Below are 18,610 nucleotides of genomic sequence, written 5' to 3' on the forward strand. Positions count from 1 at the left end.
ACTTCAAGTTTTTTCACTGATCCAAATGCTGCAGGTTTCCAGCCTGAGCCAAAATTCATGTCGTTGATCTATATTTGAAATCTCTTAAGAAAAAGAGACAAATCAAGACAATGTATTACTGCCTTAATAGTCTTACATTTTTACTATCAGTACTGAGTTGTGCTAAAGTCCAAAGAAATGTAAAGTGATTTAAAAACAACAACAAAAAACAGCCCAAAAAACCCCAACTCAAGAGCTCTACACCATGTTAAATTTTTTTCTAAACACATTTTTAAGTATCTCACTCTCCAAAAAAATGCTGAAACTACACCTCAAACATTCTGTCAAAAAGTCAAAAAGAAAGAAAACTCAAGTTTTCTTTGTCACTGTGTACAACCCACTATAATGACAAAAAATGAAAAAAGGCAATTTATAGAAGGAGAAAATAAAAAAGGAAAAACTCACACCAGACACCTGCTACTCATTATTCTATGACTCATTTTTTTCCTCTCTTCTGGAAAGGATAAAGGTTCGACTCAAAATCATACACGGAATTTTCTGGGGAAAAAAAATCCTCATCTCCTTAGATACAGTTTATACTGTTCAATAAAAGAAGTCAGGCATCAACTTACTGTACTCTACATTGGTACATGAAGCCAGCTGTCACCAAGCTACTTAAATGGAAGAAACAAGTTTATTTCCTACAAGGAAAAAAGGATGCAATACATTTTTCCTGGTTATGACTTAGGTTATTATCACATTTACTCAAACACAGACCTTGTCTATTGAAGCTTACCCATGTTTTTACTTAAAATTGGCTTAACTTCTTATGTGATCAAGCTGCCTTATAAAGAGGACATTGTTATCTGTATTGTACAGTAATAACAAAAAAAACCAAACAAAAAACCCAACAACCCAGCATGAATACTAAGAGGAAGCGCAATGTAGGTTTTGTTTCTGTGGTAGTCTCCACAACATCAATGCCAAAGGCTGCTTTAAAGCTTATCCTTGGAGATTTTAACCCTGGACACAAATTAGTCCTTTTCACAGTCACAGGGTTGTATTGAAAGTGACTTTTATGATTAAACAGGTAACAAAAATGCATTATATTGTCCAATATCTATGAATATTACTATTATGCTCCATTAACTGCCTCTTCCAGAGTAGGTAACAGTCTCAAACAAAAGTATTAACAACATGAAAGTTATAAAACAATCAGAATTAAACACTGTAAAACAAATCTACACCATTTGAAAAGCTTGTCATTATAGAGTTATGCAAAACACAGGGTGTTTATATTTTATCTTCCTTTATCAAGTTGCACTGTGGATTCAGAAAACTGAAAGACCATTTGAACTGTAAGTTTGTGTAAGCACTCATATAAAACAATTTTGCAGGCAACCATTTTCTACAAGGTTATATTGCAGTTTTCCAATATTTTTAGCTGCTAAAGTGCTAATAAAGACTTCATTTAGCATATAAGTTCACATCCTATATTAAGTAAACATTCTTGACTGCTGATAACTATATTATTACATGGTAAAACAGTCCTCTAGATCCTAAAAATTTACATTTAACTTGAGAAAATAGAAAATTTATTGTTGGCTTTTTTCCAAAATAATTTCCAACATGTAGAACACACAACTTCTTGGAAAACTAAGTTGTCTTTACCTATCAAGCTCTGAAAGACGTTAGAGATCTTAATCTTTCTTAGTTTTCAGCCTTAACTTTGTATGAATGTTTAGCTGGGCTTTATTAGTTGTGGTTCATCACATACAGTAATGTCCAGTAACATTATCTCACAGCTCTGGAAATCAACAATTCAAAACTCTTCAAAAAACACAGTGTAGAATTGTACCTGTAAATTCCTTCCGTTTAAATGGCTCTTTGATAATTTTTTAAAGACAATTAACATCTTTTCTTGTTCCTGTCAATTTCTGAAAAAATCTGAATACATGCAAGTCAAAACTACCATAATGTAGACAAGAAGGTCCTCTTTCATGAAGATCATAAATGACCACCTTCAATAAATAAGTCTATTTGAAAATTCTAGATAATTCTTTTGCTAAACAAATTAGTCCTTTTTCTTTTCCATTATGTCTTTCTGTTTAAGCTCTCCATCTGAAAGTTCTGTATATTTTCCATTCTTTTCCTCCTCTTGTTCCTCCTCACTGCCTTCATCCGTGAGCTCCCGATCACTGGCTTCTTTTTTAGCTGCCTCATGTTCATCTATCCCTCCATCTGTATCAGCTGTGCAGATTCCATAACACATAATGCTGATGACCCCCAGGGGCAACCCAAAGAGAAAGCATCCCAGAAGTGGTGAACTCTTGAATACAGACTGTTGAGACACAATTTTAAGCAAAGAACACTAAGTGAATATACAAAATTACCAGATTTCTTCTGTTATTACTCTGTGTATTTATTCAGAAATGTCCAAAGTTACAGTTTTTTGGGGGTTGTGGTTTTTTTAGGTTTTTTTTGGTTGGTCGGATTTTTTGTTGTTTTTGTTTTTTTCCATAAATGAAGATGAGTCCACATTTTAACAATTCATACTTTAAGTTCATTTTAAAAGTCCTTCATATGTTACAATGTTGCATTGGGATAGTTAATGTTAACCATCCTATTCATTCTTTGAAGCCTGAAAAGCAATTGTTCTAACAGTGTTAAAATAACACTTTGAAGCAATTGGTGTCTCATTCTCAAAAATCTGAGTAATAAGGGATCTTCAGAAACATTCTATTATTAGACATCTTCCTACTAAAATGTAGTTTAATGACACATGACAAAGGACTTATTTTCAAAAACTGATGGCTAAATGTTGCGCTGTCACAGATGTTTGGAAGCCACTCATACAGAAACATTTGAGTTTTAATTAACAGCACAGGCTTTTTTGCTTGTGTAGAAGTGAAAAATTGGAAATCGGATTTGTGTACATTTTCCCAATAAAATTCTGAGAAGTGTAATTAACCTATATGATGTTAAAAATATCTGCTTTAAAATTACACCAAGTGTAGTATTTAATCCCCTTCTGCCCTAGTTAATTAGACTGAAATGATAACATTTCTCAGAACGTGAAATTTCAGTGAAAGGATGTTGAAAGGCTCACAAAAAAGATTTGAATTCTCCCTGTTCTATCCATTAAAATAAACGTCAGACTAATACAGGAAAGGAATGAAAAATAAAGAAACTAACATATACTGAGTATTTAGCACACTGAAAAATATTATTTAAAACTTTAATAAAGAAGTTAATTAGGCTTGAACTTATTTATAATACATAAACAATATATACAATATAAACAAACATATACAAATAGTTCTAAACTCTCTGAAAATATTTGCATCTTGATTGACAAGGGTAGAATCTAATTTATCGAAAATTAAAACTTACCATTATAGTAGATTTGGCATCATAGATTATTCTCTTGATTCGTTGCAGAAGTCCATCACCACCCTGTGCCTGAAATTTCAAATGGAACCATGTCAAAACTGCTGACATTTTTCAGTTACGATTCCGAAAGTTCATTCTTCAGACCTTGCAACCTTAAGCTCCTTTAGAAGAAAATGAAAAGTAATTATTCTTGCACTTCACAATGCTCAGACACTCCAACTTCTCAAGCATGGATAAACATTTTGATAGTTTCATGAAAAATTCTTTCACAACTGTTAAACAATCACTGCAAACTTCACTGGTGGAGTGACACTCCTCTCACCATAGAGGAACACTAACAGAAACTACCAACTGTCCTGATGTAACAATTACAACACTGCAGAGATCTTCTGTACTTTCCTGCAGCTGATGGTTTTACAGATCATGACAAAAGCAGTTAGAAAAACCCAAAAACTAAGCAACAAGAAGACATGAAGGTGTAATAAAGAAAACTTCTGCCAAGCAACGACAGACCACACTTACATTGCCAGCTATTTTAGCGGCCTTCAAAACAACTACAGGAATCTGAATGCTATCTGTCTGTTGAACAGAACCAGTCTTCACCTGTCTTGAGTTGCCGGAGAAACAAATGTGAAGAAAACCCACCTTTTGGAAGTCAACTGCTCAGCACCTGACCCTGACCAAAACCCCTCAAAAAAAGTCCAAAAAGATCAAACAGACTTGGAGGAGATTACCTATAGGTCCTTACAGAAAATAACAAGGAATTCAAGGTGAATAATGTCTCCTCCCAGGGAAGAGGCTGGGGAGTATGAAGGTTATATACTTCTCAGAGATTTCACTGTGGTCCAGAAAGTCTGCATCCTACTACTTGTTTACCAGCATACTTTAAAGACTGTCATTCCACAACAGACGCACAATTTCTTGGGCCTGAATGCAGCCAAAGTAGTCACATTTTATATCTATAGACACTATTTAGCTTAAATGGAGTCACATTCTGTATTGTCTGTCTTGTATTTGCACTCTCACGTACATAGAGAGATGTGAACTTAGATAGACCTTTAATCTTACTAGCTGAAATACTGCAAACAGAAGGTAGAAAGACCTAAGGCATATCATGGCAAACACAAAGCATCACAAACTTATTTCTTCAACAAACCACATTTTTTCATCAGCCACACAGATACCAATTTCATTTGTTTTTTTTAAACCAGAAGGATATGTTTAGAGTCAAACCGATGTTGATAACGTAATTCAGTGCAATTAACAAAGCATTAAATAAGTGAGAATTGAAGACTTCAGAACCACCAAACAAACTAAAGGAATACCCCTCACTTTCCACCTGCAAGCCTGGCCAGGAAAGTCTTTAACAGCAAGCAAACCCACCTATTATTATGTTGTTACATCAATTTGTTAGATTGAATGAACCGAAGTACCCCCTATGACTGAAAAAATCCACAGCATTACTTGTCATTACCACCTGATGAACTGAAAGCTCTGATCCACGACCTCTTTTTTTATCCACACAACACAGCCTTCAGTCCAACTTACAGTATACTGAGGGAATAGGCGAACCTGAGTTTGTTTTGCTAACATCGAAAAATTGTTCAAGCCATCAATTCCAGACAGATTTAATAACATTTTGTTGCTTTAACAAAAGAAAGCTTTTTTAGTTTTAAATCAGAGAGGAAGAGGTAACCTTGTGTCTGTTTGTAATATGCAAAGCAAGTAAACCACTGTTCTTTGAATCTGAACCTATCATTCATCAAAGCATTTGATTTATTCATTTACCACACAAAATCAAGGACAGAGTTGAATTATGCACTATAATTTTAAACAAATGCACTTAAAGAAAAACAGAAGATTAATAAAAAGCTCTCTATTTACTAGTATCAAGAGTAAAAGGAATATCAATGGAAGACAATGAACATGACACTGTAAATCAGAAGAGCTTGCTTTCTACAAGAAGTTCTGCAGTTGTAAGAGTGAGCAACAGGACACCTCAAGAATTCAGATCCACCCAAGACAGGAAATGAAGGTTAGACACGTTATCACAAACACAGTAACCTTTTTTTCCCCTACTTTAGCATCTAAGGAAATAAAAACCAACTAACATAATCCAAGTCACAATGAAGACTTACTTCAGCTGTACCATCCAAGATATTGTTAATGAACTGAACCATGTCTTCTGTGTTCTCAATGTGCCTATCTGGTAGAAAATATTGCTGATTGGAGGTATTCAATACAACAATTGTAGGGACAGTCAAGTCACTGGAAACATAAAAGATAGACATTGAAAGAACTACTGTGTAAAATATTGCAGTTCAAGTAACTTCTACATCAATTAAAAGGCTATCTACTAATCTTCAATTTATGTGTTCCTTGCGGCAGTTCCTTGAAGGCAAGAGGGGGGAGAACCACCTGAACAGTACAAGCATGTTTCTTATTAATATTTTTTCTATTACATCTGTGTCTGATGCCATTGAAGCTTATTGCATTTTTGAATACCAACAGTGATTGCAAATCAAGTACCTTATGACTTATCAATTAGTAAGAGATCACAGATAGCAGCCTTGTATTTGAAATGCACTATTAGCACAACACTTTAATAGAGCACAAAGGCAAAAGTATAATCCAAAAATCCAATCCCATACAGCCACAGTCCAACTAATCAGCCCTACATGAATCTGAATACTATGTGACTTTCATTCACAGCAGAAGCAATGCAAACCTTATTTTCTACATTTTCACTGTTGTCTAATATTGCCCCCCCCAACATTTGTAATCCATGTAATATTGATGACTATTTCACCTTAACTGTGGCTATAAATCCATAATCAATTATTTAATGAAAATATTGCTTAGTCTCTACTAAAGATTCCCATTTGTTTTGACATCATAGAAATTATTCCAAGATTTCCCATATATTTTTAGGTGGTTTGTGTTTTAATCTAAATTCAATTCCAAACCTAAAGTGAACAACTTTAGCACTTTAAAACTTTTAAATTTTCTAAATTTCTAGAAAGCTGAATACTTTAAGACTTAAGGTACAGACCATGATCCCAATACTCAAGTTGAAATCATGGCTGTAGCTCAGAAAACATACAGAAAACTACAGAGACAAAAAAAATAATTTCATCATTCCAAAAGAACTTCAAAATCAACAGTGTTAATCTCCAACATAAGAGTCTATAAATACACTTTTTCCTTGACCTTTTTATTCTCTATTTATTAGGAACATAAGCAGGAGGCAAACCAAGTTAGTGTTTTGTTAATGTCTGGTAACAAGTTATCAAATTCTGCCAAAATACCTAATACTAGCCAAAACAGAGCAAGATTTATTACTTGGACGTAGGAAAGATCTCACCTTCCTTGTCACCCTCTTCCCCCCAACTCCCCCCAAAAAGTGCTTCTATTGCATTTAATAGTCTGAGAACTGAAGTTCTTGGAGTTGGTTGTAGAACAGCTGAAAGATAAACTCCACATACAAATTTTATATGCTGTACAGAGCTATATAAAACCACAATTAATACATTTCTTCCAAGAGCTGAGAAGTTAATACTCTACATACACCTGTAGCTGACATTCTAATTATGCTATATATCTTTGCTTACACAACGATGTCTCTCTGTTTTCTTCTTTCATGCATAGTTGTAATTATACTATTTTTAATCCAACAAAAGCATGTTCATCTACCACTGAAGAGGCAGATTTATTATAATATCTACTAATGGAATTACAGCAAAGTTCTTAACTGTACATGTATCAGGGACTACTAATACTACCTCCAGAAATTGTAAGAATTTGTTCCCATGCACATCTAGTTTAGCAAAAAAATATTCTGCAACAGATTTTTCACTATTAAGGAAATTTTTCTATTTCCACTTGCTGCCATCTGGTGGAAAACTGCAGCACCTGGAATATGTTTTTACTCTACTCGAGTAGCCACAGGCAGAGCAGCTACTATTATCAATGAAGATACTTTGATGCTTTCCACCTATAATAGAAATGTATAAACTCTGTTTAGAAAATAATTAGAAGCTTGTAAGTACTTCAACAGAAACTTTCCATATACTACAAATTATAACATCTGGCATTTTGTTAATTAAAAGTTAATTTTTACTAATTTAAAACAATTAATCTGAACTGATCCTGCCACTACGATCACTATGGTTTTAAGTGACACTTGTGTCTTGTTCCCCTTAATTTCCTTCCTCCCAAGGACCTCATCTCCCTCCTCTGCTTCTTTCCACATCAGTTCTGGTACTCAGCAGAACAACTGGAAAGATGCTTAAGGGTTTTGCTGGATCAACAAAATAACTCCCCTTCTCACCTAGTCAAAAAGCAGACAATTTCTGACAGATAAATAGGCTGAAAGAGCACAGCAGACACTCAGACACAAAAGCCTGCACAGAAGTAGTAATAACAAAGTAGAAAAAGGTCTCACTTTTGGCAGCTATAAACCACTAGATCAATCACACCACTTAACTTCAATGGAGACATAGCTGTCAGTAAATTAATTGTATTCAGGTGTTAATCTACAGACATTCCACAGAAATACAGGCCATGTGCCCCCTGAGTCCCCACAAAGCTTTCAGAACCTTTAGAGGCACAAATACACCCTTTGAATTCCTAGAAAGAGCTCTGAAAAAGTTAGAGCAGACACACTGATCCTTGCTTCTTACTTCCCTCACTCAAAAGGCCAGAAGAGAACAAGTAGTCAACTGTAAATGTCATAATAATGTCATAAAAAAATGTCATAAAAATGTCAATAAGGGCAGTAATAAAAAAATGTCAAAAAAATGTCATAAAAATGTCAATAAGGGCAGATGTCAAGCATCTTGTTACACTACTTTCATATTTCATAAATGTACCATGAACACATCAAGTACAGACAGCAGCTTCTATGTATTTTATACTTCTTCTCTGCAAAGACATTTGTGGATCATTTTTAAAAATACATCAAGAATAAAATGTGCCTCTCCAGAAAAAAGAACCATAGATAATGCATGTTACAAACTGCCATAACCTTTAATTTGACTGGTCCTCTGAAAATTTAATGAAGGAAATTACCCATTAATTCTAATTTAACAAAGTAGAACTAATAATGTCAATCAGCATCATCAGTAAGCCAAACTCGTAACACTAAATGATGCAGTTTAATTTAACAAACTATATTACATCCTATATTACATGCTGAATTCTGAAGACAGTTATTTTGGTTTTTTTAACCCATGAAAAGCAGGAATTGTTCTAATTGTCGTTTTCAATTAAAAATACTTAGCCACCAATACAAGAAAATAAATGATATTCAAATAAGAATTTACTTACTCCATTAGTAAACTATTGATGTAATCATTTCCATCCATATGACCAAACTGGAAATCCCTGTAAGAGCAGTAGTGAAAAGCAGAATGGTGAAAAAGAAAACAGAATAATGGGTTTCAACAGTTCTTCCTTAAATGTTTCCCATAACTGAAGATAAGAGCACACACTCAGAAATATAATTAAAACACTGATCATCTGAAGGACTTGGGAGAGAGACTTGTGCTCTTTGTTTTCAGCTCACCATATTCTCTGCAGGATCCAACACCATCTGTTGCTGTAAGAGTCCTGCACTCTTTTCCCAAGTCAGCTTTCTCGCAAATGACCCGTGGACACTTACATCAGCAACCACTGAAACTGTTTTGTACATATTCATATATTTTTAATTATTATTCCACGTGTTACTAACCCTTTCCTGTTCTATTAAGTCTGTTCTAGTTTTAACTTCCAACCTTGAAGTCTCTTTTCCGTATTCCTCTTTCATCTTCCCCTGGGAGGGAGAAGAGGAGAGTAGCTCTGTTCTCTGTGTTTTGGTTCATCCTGACCACTAAACCAAGATGAAAGGTTAATGCAGAAGTTCCCTGGATGTGCTGGTTGATGGGAAGCTCAACAGGAACCAGCAATGTGCACTTGCATTGGCCCATGAAGCCAGCCTGTACCCACGGCTGTATCAAAAGAAGTGTGTCCAGCAGATCAAGGGAGGTGATTCTCCCCTTTTACTCTGCTCTTGTCGGACCCCAGCTGGAGTACTGCCTCCAGTTCTGGCATCCCCAACAAAGAAGGACATGGAGCTGCTGCAGCAAGTCCAGAGGAGGGCCATGAAAATGATCAAAGGGCTGGAGCACCTCTCCTATAAAGACAGGCAGAGAGAGCTGCGGCCGTTCAGCCTGGAGAACAGAAGGCTCTGGGGAGACCTTAGAGCAGCCTTCCAGTACCTGAAGGGGCCTACAGAAAAGCTGGGGAGGGACTACTTATAGGGGCATGTAGAGAAAGAATAAGGGGTAATGGCTTTGAAATGGAAGGGGGTAAATTTAAGTTAGATGTGCATAAGTTATTCACTGTGAAGGTGATGAGACATTGGAACAGGTTGCCCAGGAAATTTCTGGATGCCCCCTCCCTGAAAGTGCTCAAGACCAGGTTGGATAGGGCTTTGAGCAACCTGATCTACTAGGAGTTGTCCCTGCCCGGTGGTTGGAACTAGGTGATCTTTGAGATGCTTTCCAACGTTCTATGATTAAGTTTATTTAAGGTACCATAGTACCATGTGTACCTACCTGTGAAAGTGATCACGATAATCTCTAGCAACTTCCTGAATAATAGACTTTAGTCTGGAAAAGAAAAAAAATAAAGTGACATTGATAATCCAGGATATACTACTTTGTCAAATACAAACAACAAACATAGAGGATTTCCCCAGTAAGTAACAAATTGTACCTTATCAACAATAAGGATGCCCTACTCCATTAATAAAAACACCTTGTTCATCTTGCTTGGTTTCTAGGGCTTGAAATACTATCTACGACATGGTCTGAACATGAGAACAGCACAGAGACAGTGAGGCTGCTTCACTCCATCTACTACCTTCTGAGGATGCAGTACTGTGACTCTAAATAAAATCCAACAAGGTCTAGGAAAACAGCATACAAAGTAGTTGAACAGTATTTTGTTAGTCTAATTATGTATACAACCAGAGAGGGACAGGGGAAGATCTTGTTCTTTCCAGCCTCTTCAGCAAACTCCAATCCAACTGAATATGCCCCTAAGTTCCACAGCCAACTAATATATATAAAAGCATCACTAAATTAATTTTTAATGCACTTAATAAAAGCCATTAATTTAAATTTACTGAATTAATCTCAATGTCATCTGAACTCAAGTACTCCTATTTATGTTTAAAAGGTGACACCAACAGCTTTAAAATATTACATGATCACTGCTGTTCTAATCTCATCAACAAATGGCAGAAGAGTGATACAGGAACTCCCACCACCTCCTTGAATTCACATGTGCTTCAGAGCCATAAATTAAGTAAATTCAGTAGGCTGAAGTCATAGTTAAGAGAATAATCACAAGTTAAAATGATTCATTTAATTTAGCATTTCTGAATAAAAACTTCACAATACCAGCACATTTCTCTCATAGCATCACCAATACTCAGTTCTGTACCTGGTATGTTCCACTGAAGAGTTTTTTTCATCAATGACGGCAATAGCCACAAGTTTTCCTAAAAAAAGTAATAAAATACTTGAAAACATTTAAAAATAAACATGTATTCTCAGATGGAAAATACTCCAACCTAGAAAATCAGAAACTCTCCAGGGACAGGAATTAAAGTATAAAGCAATCTCAGTGCCAAATAATCACTTCTATCTGACCAAACTGTGGTTTTCTTAAAGCTACAGAAAATAAATTAGGATGTGGCTTAATGCCACACCAGTAGTGTTCTATGAAAAGCCTATCCACAGAAAGGAGTTAAAAGGGGAAGAAACACAGATAAAAATTAATTCCCTACTCAAGCTGCATATTTACATATAAATAAACATGAGGCTGTGTAAAACGTTATTATGTAACGTCAAACACAAGCTGGTTCTAAGAGATTGAATCACTATTGTATGGATTCAGTACTGACTATTTTTAATGCTACTGAAAATTTTTAGTGTTATCCTTATGGAGAAACAAACACGGAAAATGTAGTGGCAGAACTCAGAATTCAGTACATCAGAAAAACAACTTAGTTTACAACACTCAGTCAGAGGAGCTTAATGACCAAACACCAGAATATACCCATTATATAAATACACATATATATAAAAAATATATATATTTTCAGGATTTACTTTTTGAAGTTTTTCTGATTTAAAACAAAAAATCCAAACAAAACCAAAACAAAAACCAGAGTTTCCTACAGTGAATCAGATCAAAATACGTTTAGGAAATTGGCCAAAGGTTCTCCATATCAAGAACTTCCCATTAGGATAGCAGATCTATTAACAGCACAGTCATCAGTTGAATTAACTAAAGCTTCCAGAGTGCAGAAGAACAGTTTGCTAAATCTCTCTACATGCCATGATGCAGTCAAAATCTTCCTCACCAAGCCAATCTATTGCTCAGTGCCTGCCTATCACCATGCCACAGGAAGCATTAGATCAGAAAAGATAATGTGGATAAATTCCAGGTACTATGTATTTATACATAAAGCTCTTGAAAATAAATGATGGCTTCTCCATTGCATTATTGGAGTAATTTTTTTGTTGTTGTCATTTGAGGAATTGTTAAGACAAAAATGTAACAGGAAGAAATACGATATATTTAAACAGCACTTCCGTAAACACATCTTTAAAAATGTAGGTGAAACAATATTAGTTTCAGATATGTAAGAACCTAGATGTTGCATAATCTTTAGAACCTGAAATAATTAAATGTTGCATAGAAATTTTTTGATAGAAATGTGTTCCTTTTCAAAATTAATGTAATTATAAGGTATCCCAGGAGGGAAAAATCAACAATTACAGCATTCCTTCTGCTACCTCAGAATATGTATACCTTAAGCGCAGTACAAGGCATAAGCCTATTCCAGAAGTCATTTGGCTGTCAAGTTTTTATTTGGCTCGCAAGAAACTTTACTAGAGGAAAGCTAAAGTATTCCAGGACAGGTCCATTTTGGTACATGTTCTCTTCTACTCCTTACCTTATTTACAGTGAGTATAGCTGCATCCATAGCTCTACAAGATATTTAAACCCATCCATATGTGATACTTCTAAAACCAGTCATGAAATTCCCTGTAGGTATTCCAAAAGTTAATACGTAATTTATGCAAAACCCAAACTGCTCTAAAATTAAAAGTTCCACTGATTTTTTTGTGAATACTACAGGATTAAACACACTAACTTTTATGCTGTCAGTAAAGGATTAGTGTAGGCCTCCAAATGAAGTCTCTAGTTAATAGAGCTGGTCTCACCAACAGCACAAAAGACTGGCACTACCAATTCTAACTCTGAGATTAATTATTTTTTGCAGTTTAAAAACCACATTTTTAGTGCTCCTTAATTTTTCTTAGTTTTAAGTACATGAAAAGCCAGAGTTCAGTGGTAACAACATCTCACCTGTATCTCCAAGTTCATACAGCGTAAAGCCATCTACATTAAGATAACCTTGAAATCTTTCTCTATTTATCCAGGATGACAAATCACCATCTTCATACTCTAAAAAAAATAATTACAAAATAGAATGCTGAAAGCTAGACACCCATCATGCAATATGGTTTTTTTTTGTCAGGTGTGAGCAATCAGATTTATTTATTTATTTCAGTACCCTAGAGGCAAACACTATTTTTTCTTCCTTTTTCCTTTTATTTTTGTTATACAAGATCTCACACATTCACGGACATACTTTTTCAGCTTTAAAACTTTTAAAGCTATTTTCAATTGTTGAACAAAGTGTATTATAGCAAAGCATAAAAGCTGATTTGATTATATTTTTTTCCCCAAATCAAGGATACACAATACTATTGTAGAAGATAACTTTTGACCCAGTGCAGAAAGGAACAGTTCCAATCTGTTTTTAAAGGGGGTGGGCATCAAGTTCCAAACAAAATTAAGACAGAAAAATACAGGAAGGAATATTTGTGAGAATCCTCAAATGAAACAGAAAGAAATAAAGAAAAATAGATGCATTAACAGCATTGTGAATGTAAATTAATATATATTTACATGAGATTCAGAATCAGTTACATGGAACTCTACAGTTTCAGTTGCTAGATGTTTTAACCCTTAAAGTATCAAATTCTAACACATACCAGCAAACTACCGTAATTAAATCTTAATCAAAAGTAAAAAGGAAAGTTAATTGATACATACACATGATGCATTCACACAAATACAAATACACATTAAAGAAATAAATCTGTGTTAAATCCAATTGTAGAGAGTGAATTATCAACAACTTCAGGTTAACAATTGTCTTAAGATTGCAATTCCAAGCATAAAGCTTCCCATAGATCTGCATCCCATTGCTCTACTATGGGAAAGAAGAAATCTAAAACAAAACACCAAAGCCAGAGTATTGAAATGGATTTTGCTAAACCTTTTTCTTATAAGTGAGCTCTTCAAATTTCTGACCAATCATAACAGTTGTACATATAACCTTATCCAGCCTTTTATACTGCATCTTCATAAATCGTTTGATTTACAAGAATTTTTCTAGTGCATTATAAAAGAGCACAATTTTTACAAAGTATAAGCCTGGATTATGATGAGTTCTGTTGTTGTTTTGAAAGGTGTGGAAAAACCAAGCAGGTGACACAGCAAAAAGCAAATCAGAAGTATTTCTCTTTGATAAGGTTTCCTTCTCCAGGCCCATTAAATTATTTTTTTTTCAAATCAAATGCAAATCAAGGAGTCTGTAGCATGAATTTTTGCCTGGAGACTAAAGAGGAAGACAAGTATAGCCATTCTATGAAATTACAAATAATTTCCTTGATGGTCCATCTGGAGTATTTTGTTATACTACTGACCCTCAGAAACTGAAACAGCAGAATAATCTTCTAAGTGATATGTTTTCAACTTAAAAGTAACAATTTGCATTTAGAAGAATAAAAATCAAGTGTAGATGTTTCTGTAAATAACTGATGTATCTATAAGCCAACTCGTGATGCAAGTACGTACATACATCTGTGTGTGTGAATCTAACAGACTGTAAAGCATGGGCTTTACAATATAGTCTGAGTATACTCTAGCACTTACATATACATACACATGGAAACCCATACGCATGGATATCCACTTTTTATATCAATTGCAGGTGTCCTTCTGTCAATGGTGTTACGAAACACTGCTAGTCTCAGGTGGCCATTCTATGTATTCAACAAGCCAGTCTTAAGTAGCTTATCCAGCCTAAAATTGTCTATCAACTGCTCCAGACACAACAGTGCACATCTTTATAACATTTTTTTGTGAGGGACAGCTTCAGGAAAGGAGAAAACAGACTGAATGGTCAACATTTTATGTATGCGTAGTAAGTTCCATTGGCTATATAGGGAGACGTATGCAGTCTGGACCTTGTCCACTCTCAATATGCAAGTAAGACAAATGTGAAAGTCACACAGGCTCAAAGCTATCTCTTTAAGATCCTCCAAATTTTAATACTGGGAATAAAGGCAGAATTAGTTTCCTCTTCCTTTACAGTTTTTGAAGGAATGCTTGTTTTAGTAAGAAAGTATACAGCCAGTATTGCTGAGGCACATAAAAGCTCAAACTGGACTATTTTATGCAAACTGAGCAGAGCACACATTTGAAAAACATCAAGTTAGCTTCTAAAGAGAGAAATGTGTCAGAGCACACAGGAAAAAATATGATTAACTCTTTGGAACTGTAAATTCATCTTAGGTGTGACTCCTCTACAGCAAGAGTTTCTTCTATTTTCCATATAATGAATTTGGAGAGTGAGTGAAGGGGTAACTTTTAGAAATGCATTAATACCAGCAAAGCAGTAATATTAGAAGCTACATGTTACCTATGAAACAAAGCAAATGTCATCACATCTACTTTAAAAATCAATTCCTTCTCAAATGCATTTCGCTTCAGAAGAACTAAATTATTTTTTTTCTGCTTCTCCTTCATGAAGAAGCTGATATTTATCAGGAAATTGGGTATTTCCCAGTGTCACTTTCAAGAAAACCCAACTGTTCCAGTTTCTCCATTTATACTTTAAATATCTTGCCTTAAGGTAATGTACACATTCACTTACCATCATAAACAAAGTAAGTTCCATCTTTGAAGACCACAACAGCAGGCAATTCAGGCAATGTCACATACTGAAAGAGAAGTGGTTTTCAATTAATCCATGGAAGACTAAAACTATTTTTAAACAAAGGAAAAAAGTTATGTGTGGAAATGTAGTCCATAGGGAAAATCTCAAAGCACATTTAAGTGTTTTCTGTCTACATTTACTGAAATAAATTCATCAGCCTCCACATGCTAGGAAGTAACGAAACGTAATAATATTTTTGAGGTAGGTCTCCAAAATTAAAAATGAAGCAGGACTTTTACTGGTATCTGCAGCATAAACAATATTTTATCAGTTGGATAAAAACTTCAGACAGATCGTAACTTGAAGGTGTTATTAATCATGACATTTCCCTATTAAATGGACAGTCAATAATATCATAAAATAGTAACAATGAAAACACGTTCCACTTAATCTAGGCAATTTCCTGTGGATCAGGCTGATGGGAATATAAAGAGACTGCCTCAGCAGATGGCCCCAAATGGATCTAATTTAGGCAAACAGAACAATGAATGCATGCCTTACCATGCTAAACATGGTATTTAAGATGGTCAGCAACATACTCAAAAATATACAAGGTAAAGAAAACTTTCCTTTGGAAATTATAAGATTCTTATTCAGTCCATATTTTCAGTAAACTGCCACAGAAGAAATAATGCATCTACTCCTTACTGCTTGCTACCACTATAAGTTAAAATTCTAATAGCACTTGTAGTTAAAAAAGGATTGTATCATGAGCTTAGTTTTGATGATGTTGGCTGAAACATCTGATTTAGTGATAGGTTTAGGAAACATAAGAATGATATCATGAGTACTTTTCCAAACAACATGATTCCTGTAATCATTCTGCATTACCTTTCTTGGAAAGAAATATAAAAGTAGTAGGTTTATAACATAACAGCTCTTATGAATGAGCAAGAAGTAATTCTGCATGATGCTTTATTCTCTTATTTGGTCAAAACATAGTTTACCTTCTAATAAAGGTAAATCAGTCTATGTATAGCTTGTGACTTGCAAAAGATGCCTGAAGCTTGTAACAAGACTAACTAAGGTGGTAAAACAAAGCCTAACAGTCATGCAAAGCCTCTTATCAACTAGCAACCAGTGATTTCATAGTATTTTTTGCTTATCTCCATAGAATATTGCATACCTCACTACTTCAGTTTAAATGACATCTGTGGGAAATTACATTCAGCGGGAAAAATAGCTCACTGTTTGCATCACTGTGATCACAGAACCTCAAAGAGTTCCAGCCTTCTACACTGCACGAGTGAACTTTTCCTGCTCAGCTGGGGCTGAAGTGCCAACAGCAATAATCAAATTAAGATAGCTTTTGATAAGAGGGTTTTGATTTCTGGAAATATAACAATACACTCTTTATAGTGAGGCCAATTCAACTTATGATGTTGGAAAACGCAGATGGCTAAAAAATAAATTATGCCAATTCTCATCCTGCTAAAACCAAACTAATTTCAAAGTCATGTATTAGCAGGCTTGGAGTAGACTTAGGTGCCACTTGCAGACAACAACAAATGAAAAAGTCTCTTGATTTTGCTTCAACACATAAGCAACAATATTTAGACTAATAACAGTAGCAGCAATTTTTTTCCACCCTTGTGACTAGTTATAAACCATTTCCTTGTTACAGAATCCTCCGAAGAGCCACATGAGAATTCTGCAACCAGCAGAACAGATTTGTTGATCCTTGGGCAGATTATTGCTTTGATCAGCTGTACAGCACAAGGTAAAATAATTTTCCATTCACTTCTCTGATCATTGGAGTATCAGTGGTGCTCCATGCCACAGACCTCCAAACTAGCTATAAAAGTGGCTGGTGAAAGGGTTGTCAGGAGCAAAAAGAGCACTGGCTAAAAATCAAACCTTCTTGAACATGTACGGTCCACATGGAGTTCTGCATATCTTTTATTTAATTTTATTAATATGCCTGAACAAGTAATTTGTCCAATGCAAAGCAAGAATTGACTGAAACTTGGTTTGTATTCTTTTCCCATATAGACTCAAATATTAAATGTTTCAGTGTAATTAGTTTTAAATTTATCAAAGCCAAATACATTTTAAGAATCCATCTTTGTTCCATCAAAACAGCAAAACTACATACATAAGAATTGTAACATTTCTTTGGAAATGTAGGAACTGAAAGAGGTTACCTCAGGCAGCACATCTTCTGAGGCAGAAAAAAAGTATGTATAAACTATTAGTTCTGAAGCAACTTCAATGTATTTTTCCTGCAAAAATACAAACAACATTTTTTAAATTTCTGAACTGTTAGTACACTTCATAACAAGGTTTTGTGACATACCTTAACTTCAAGGAGTAATTAGAAAATATGGTTATGACATAAGATTGTAAAAACACTTCAATAAATGAAAATAAAAAAGAGGAAATCTTGTTACAAACATGGGCTTCAGTCTTTTACAAATATTTTAAACTACATCTGTGAAATGACAAAAGAAGTAGCTTTTTAAAATCAAACTTCAAACCTTTAAAGGAGATTCGCCACCAACATACACAAAAAGTACACGATGTCTCTTCTGCACATGCTCAAACATATGCTGGCTAGGAAGTGGCCTGATAAGAGATCTGGATGAAGGGGAAAAAAATGAAAGAAAAATCTCAGTTTCTGCAAACTGAAAAACCCAAAAAATAAAATTCCCCAGGAAAATTCCATACAGATTTTTTTTGTTGTTGCTTGTTTGTTGTGTTTTTTTTTAAAAAACCCAACTTGTAAGTCCCTTAATGCAAATTAATTTAGTTTTTCAATTTATTATTTCAGATTCAACAAAAAGCAAAAAAACTTAAACCTGCCAAAATAAACGTACATGTTCCTCAAATAGCACACTTAAATTTGAAATTAATGTCTTAGTAAAAAAATGCTGCTATGATGTAAAGATGCATGCCATTTACTGGCCACAGAATCACAGATTGGATTGGAAGGGACCTTAAAGATCATCTAGTTGCAACCCCCCTGCATGGGCAGGGACACCTCCCACTAGACCAGGCAGCTCAAAGGTCCATCCAACTTGGTCTTGAACACTTCCAGGGATGGGGTATCTGTAACTTTCCTGGGCAACTTGTACTAGTGTCTCATCACCCTTACAGCAAAAAAATGTA

The 18,610-nt window shown here is 34.8% G+C and overlaps 1 protein-coding gene across 1 annotated transcript in view; it reads right to left on the bottom strand.

Moving 5' to 3' along the window:
* Positions 1-1,907: 1,907 nt before the first annotated feature.
* TMX3 (thioredoxin-related transmembrane protein 3) overlaps positions 1,908-18,610 on the bottom strand; it is a 30,805-nt gene continuing 14,102 nt past the window's right edge. Inside the window, exons 8-17 of the mRNA XM_009995633.1 lie at positions 17,980-18,079; positions 17,647-17,724; positions 15,440-15,506; positions 12,799-12,897; positions 10,861-10,918; positions 9,969-10,022; positions 8,701-8,757; positions 5,511-5,640; positions 3,373-3,441; positions 1,908-2,320 (exon numbers count right to left, since the gene is read on the bottom strand). Of these exons, the coding sequence (XP_009993935.1) occupies positions 2,054-2,320; positions 3,373-3,441; positions 5,511-5,640; positions 8,701-8,757; positions 9,969-10,022; positions 10,861-10,918; positions 12,799-12,897; positions 15,440-15,506; positions 17,647-17,724; positions 17,980-18,079 (979 nt within the window). The 3' untranslated portion in view covers positions 1,908-2,053. The remainder of the gene's footprint in view (positions 2,321-3,372; positions 3,442-5,510; positions 5,641-8,700; positions 8,758-9,968; positions 10,023-10,860; positions 10,919-12,798; positions 12,898-15,439; positions 15,507-17,646; positions 17,725-17,979; positions 18,080-18,610) is intronic.

This window comes from Chaetura pelagica, unplaced genomic scaffold (genome assembly GCF_000747805.2).
Source record: "Chaetura pelagica isolate M959 unplaced genomic scaffold, ChaPel_1.0 scaffold63, whole genome shotgun sequence".
NCBI lineage: Eukaryota > Metazoa > Chordata > Aves > Apodiformes > Apodidae > Chaetura > Chaetura pelagica.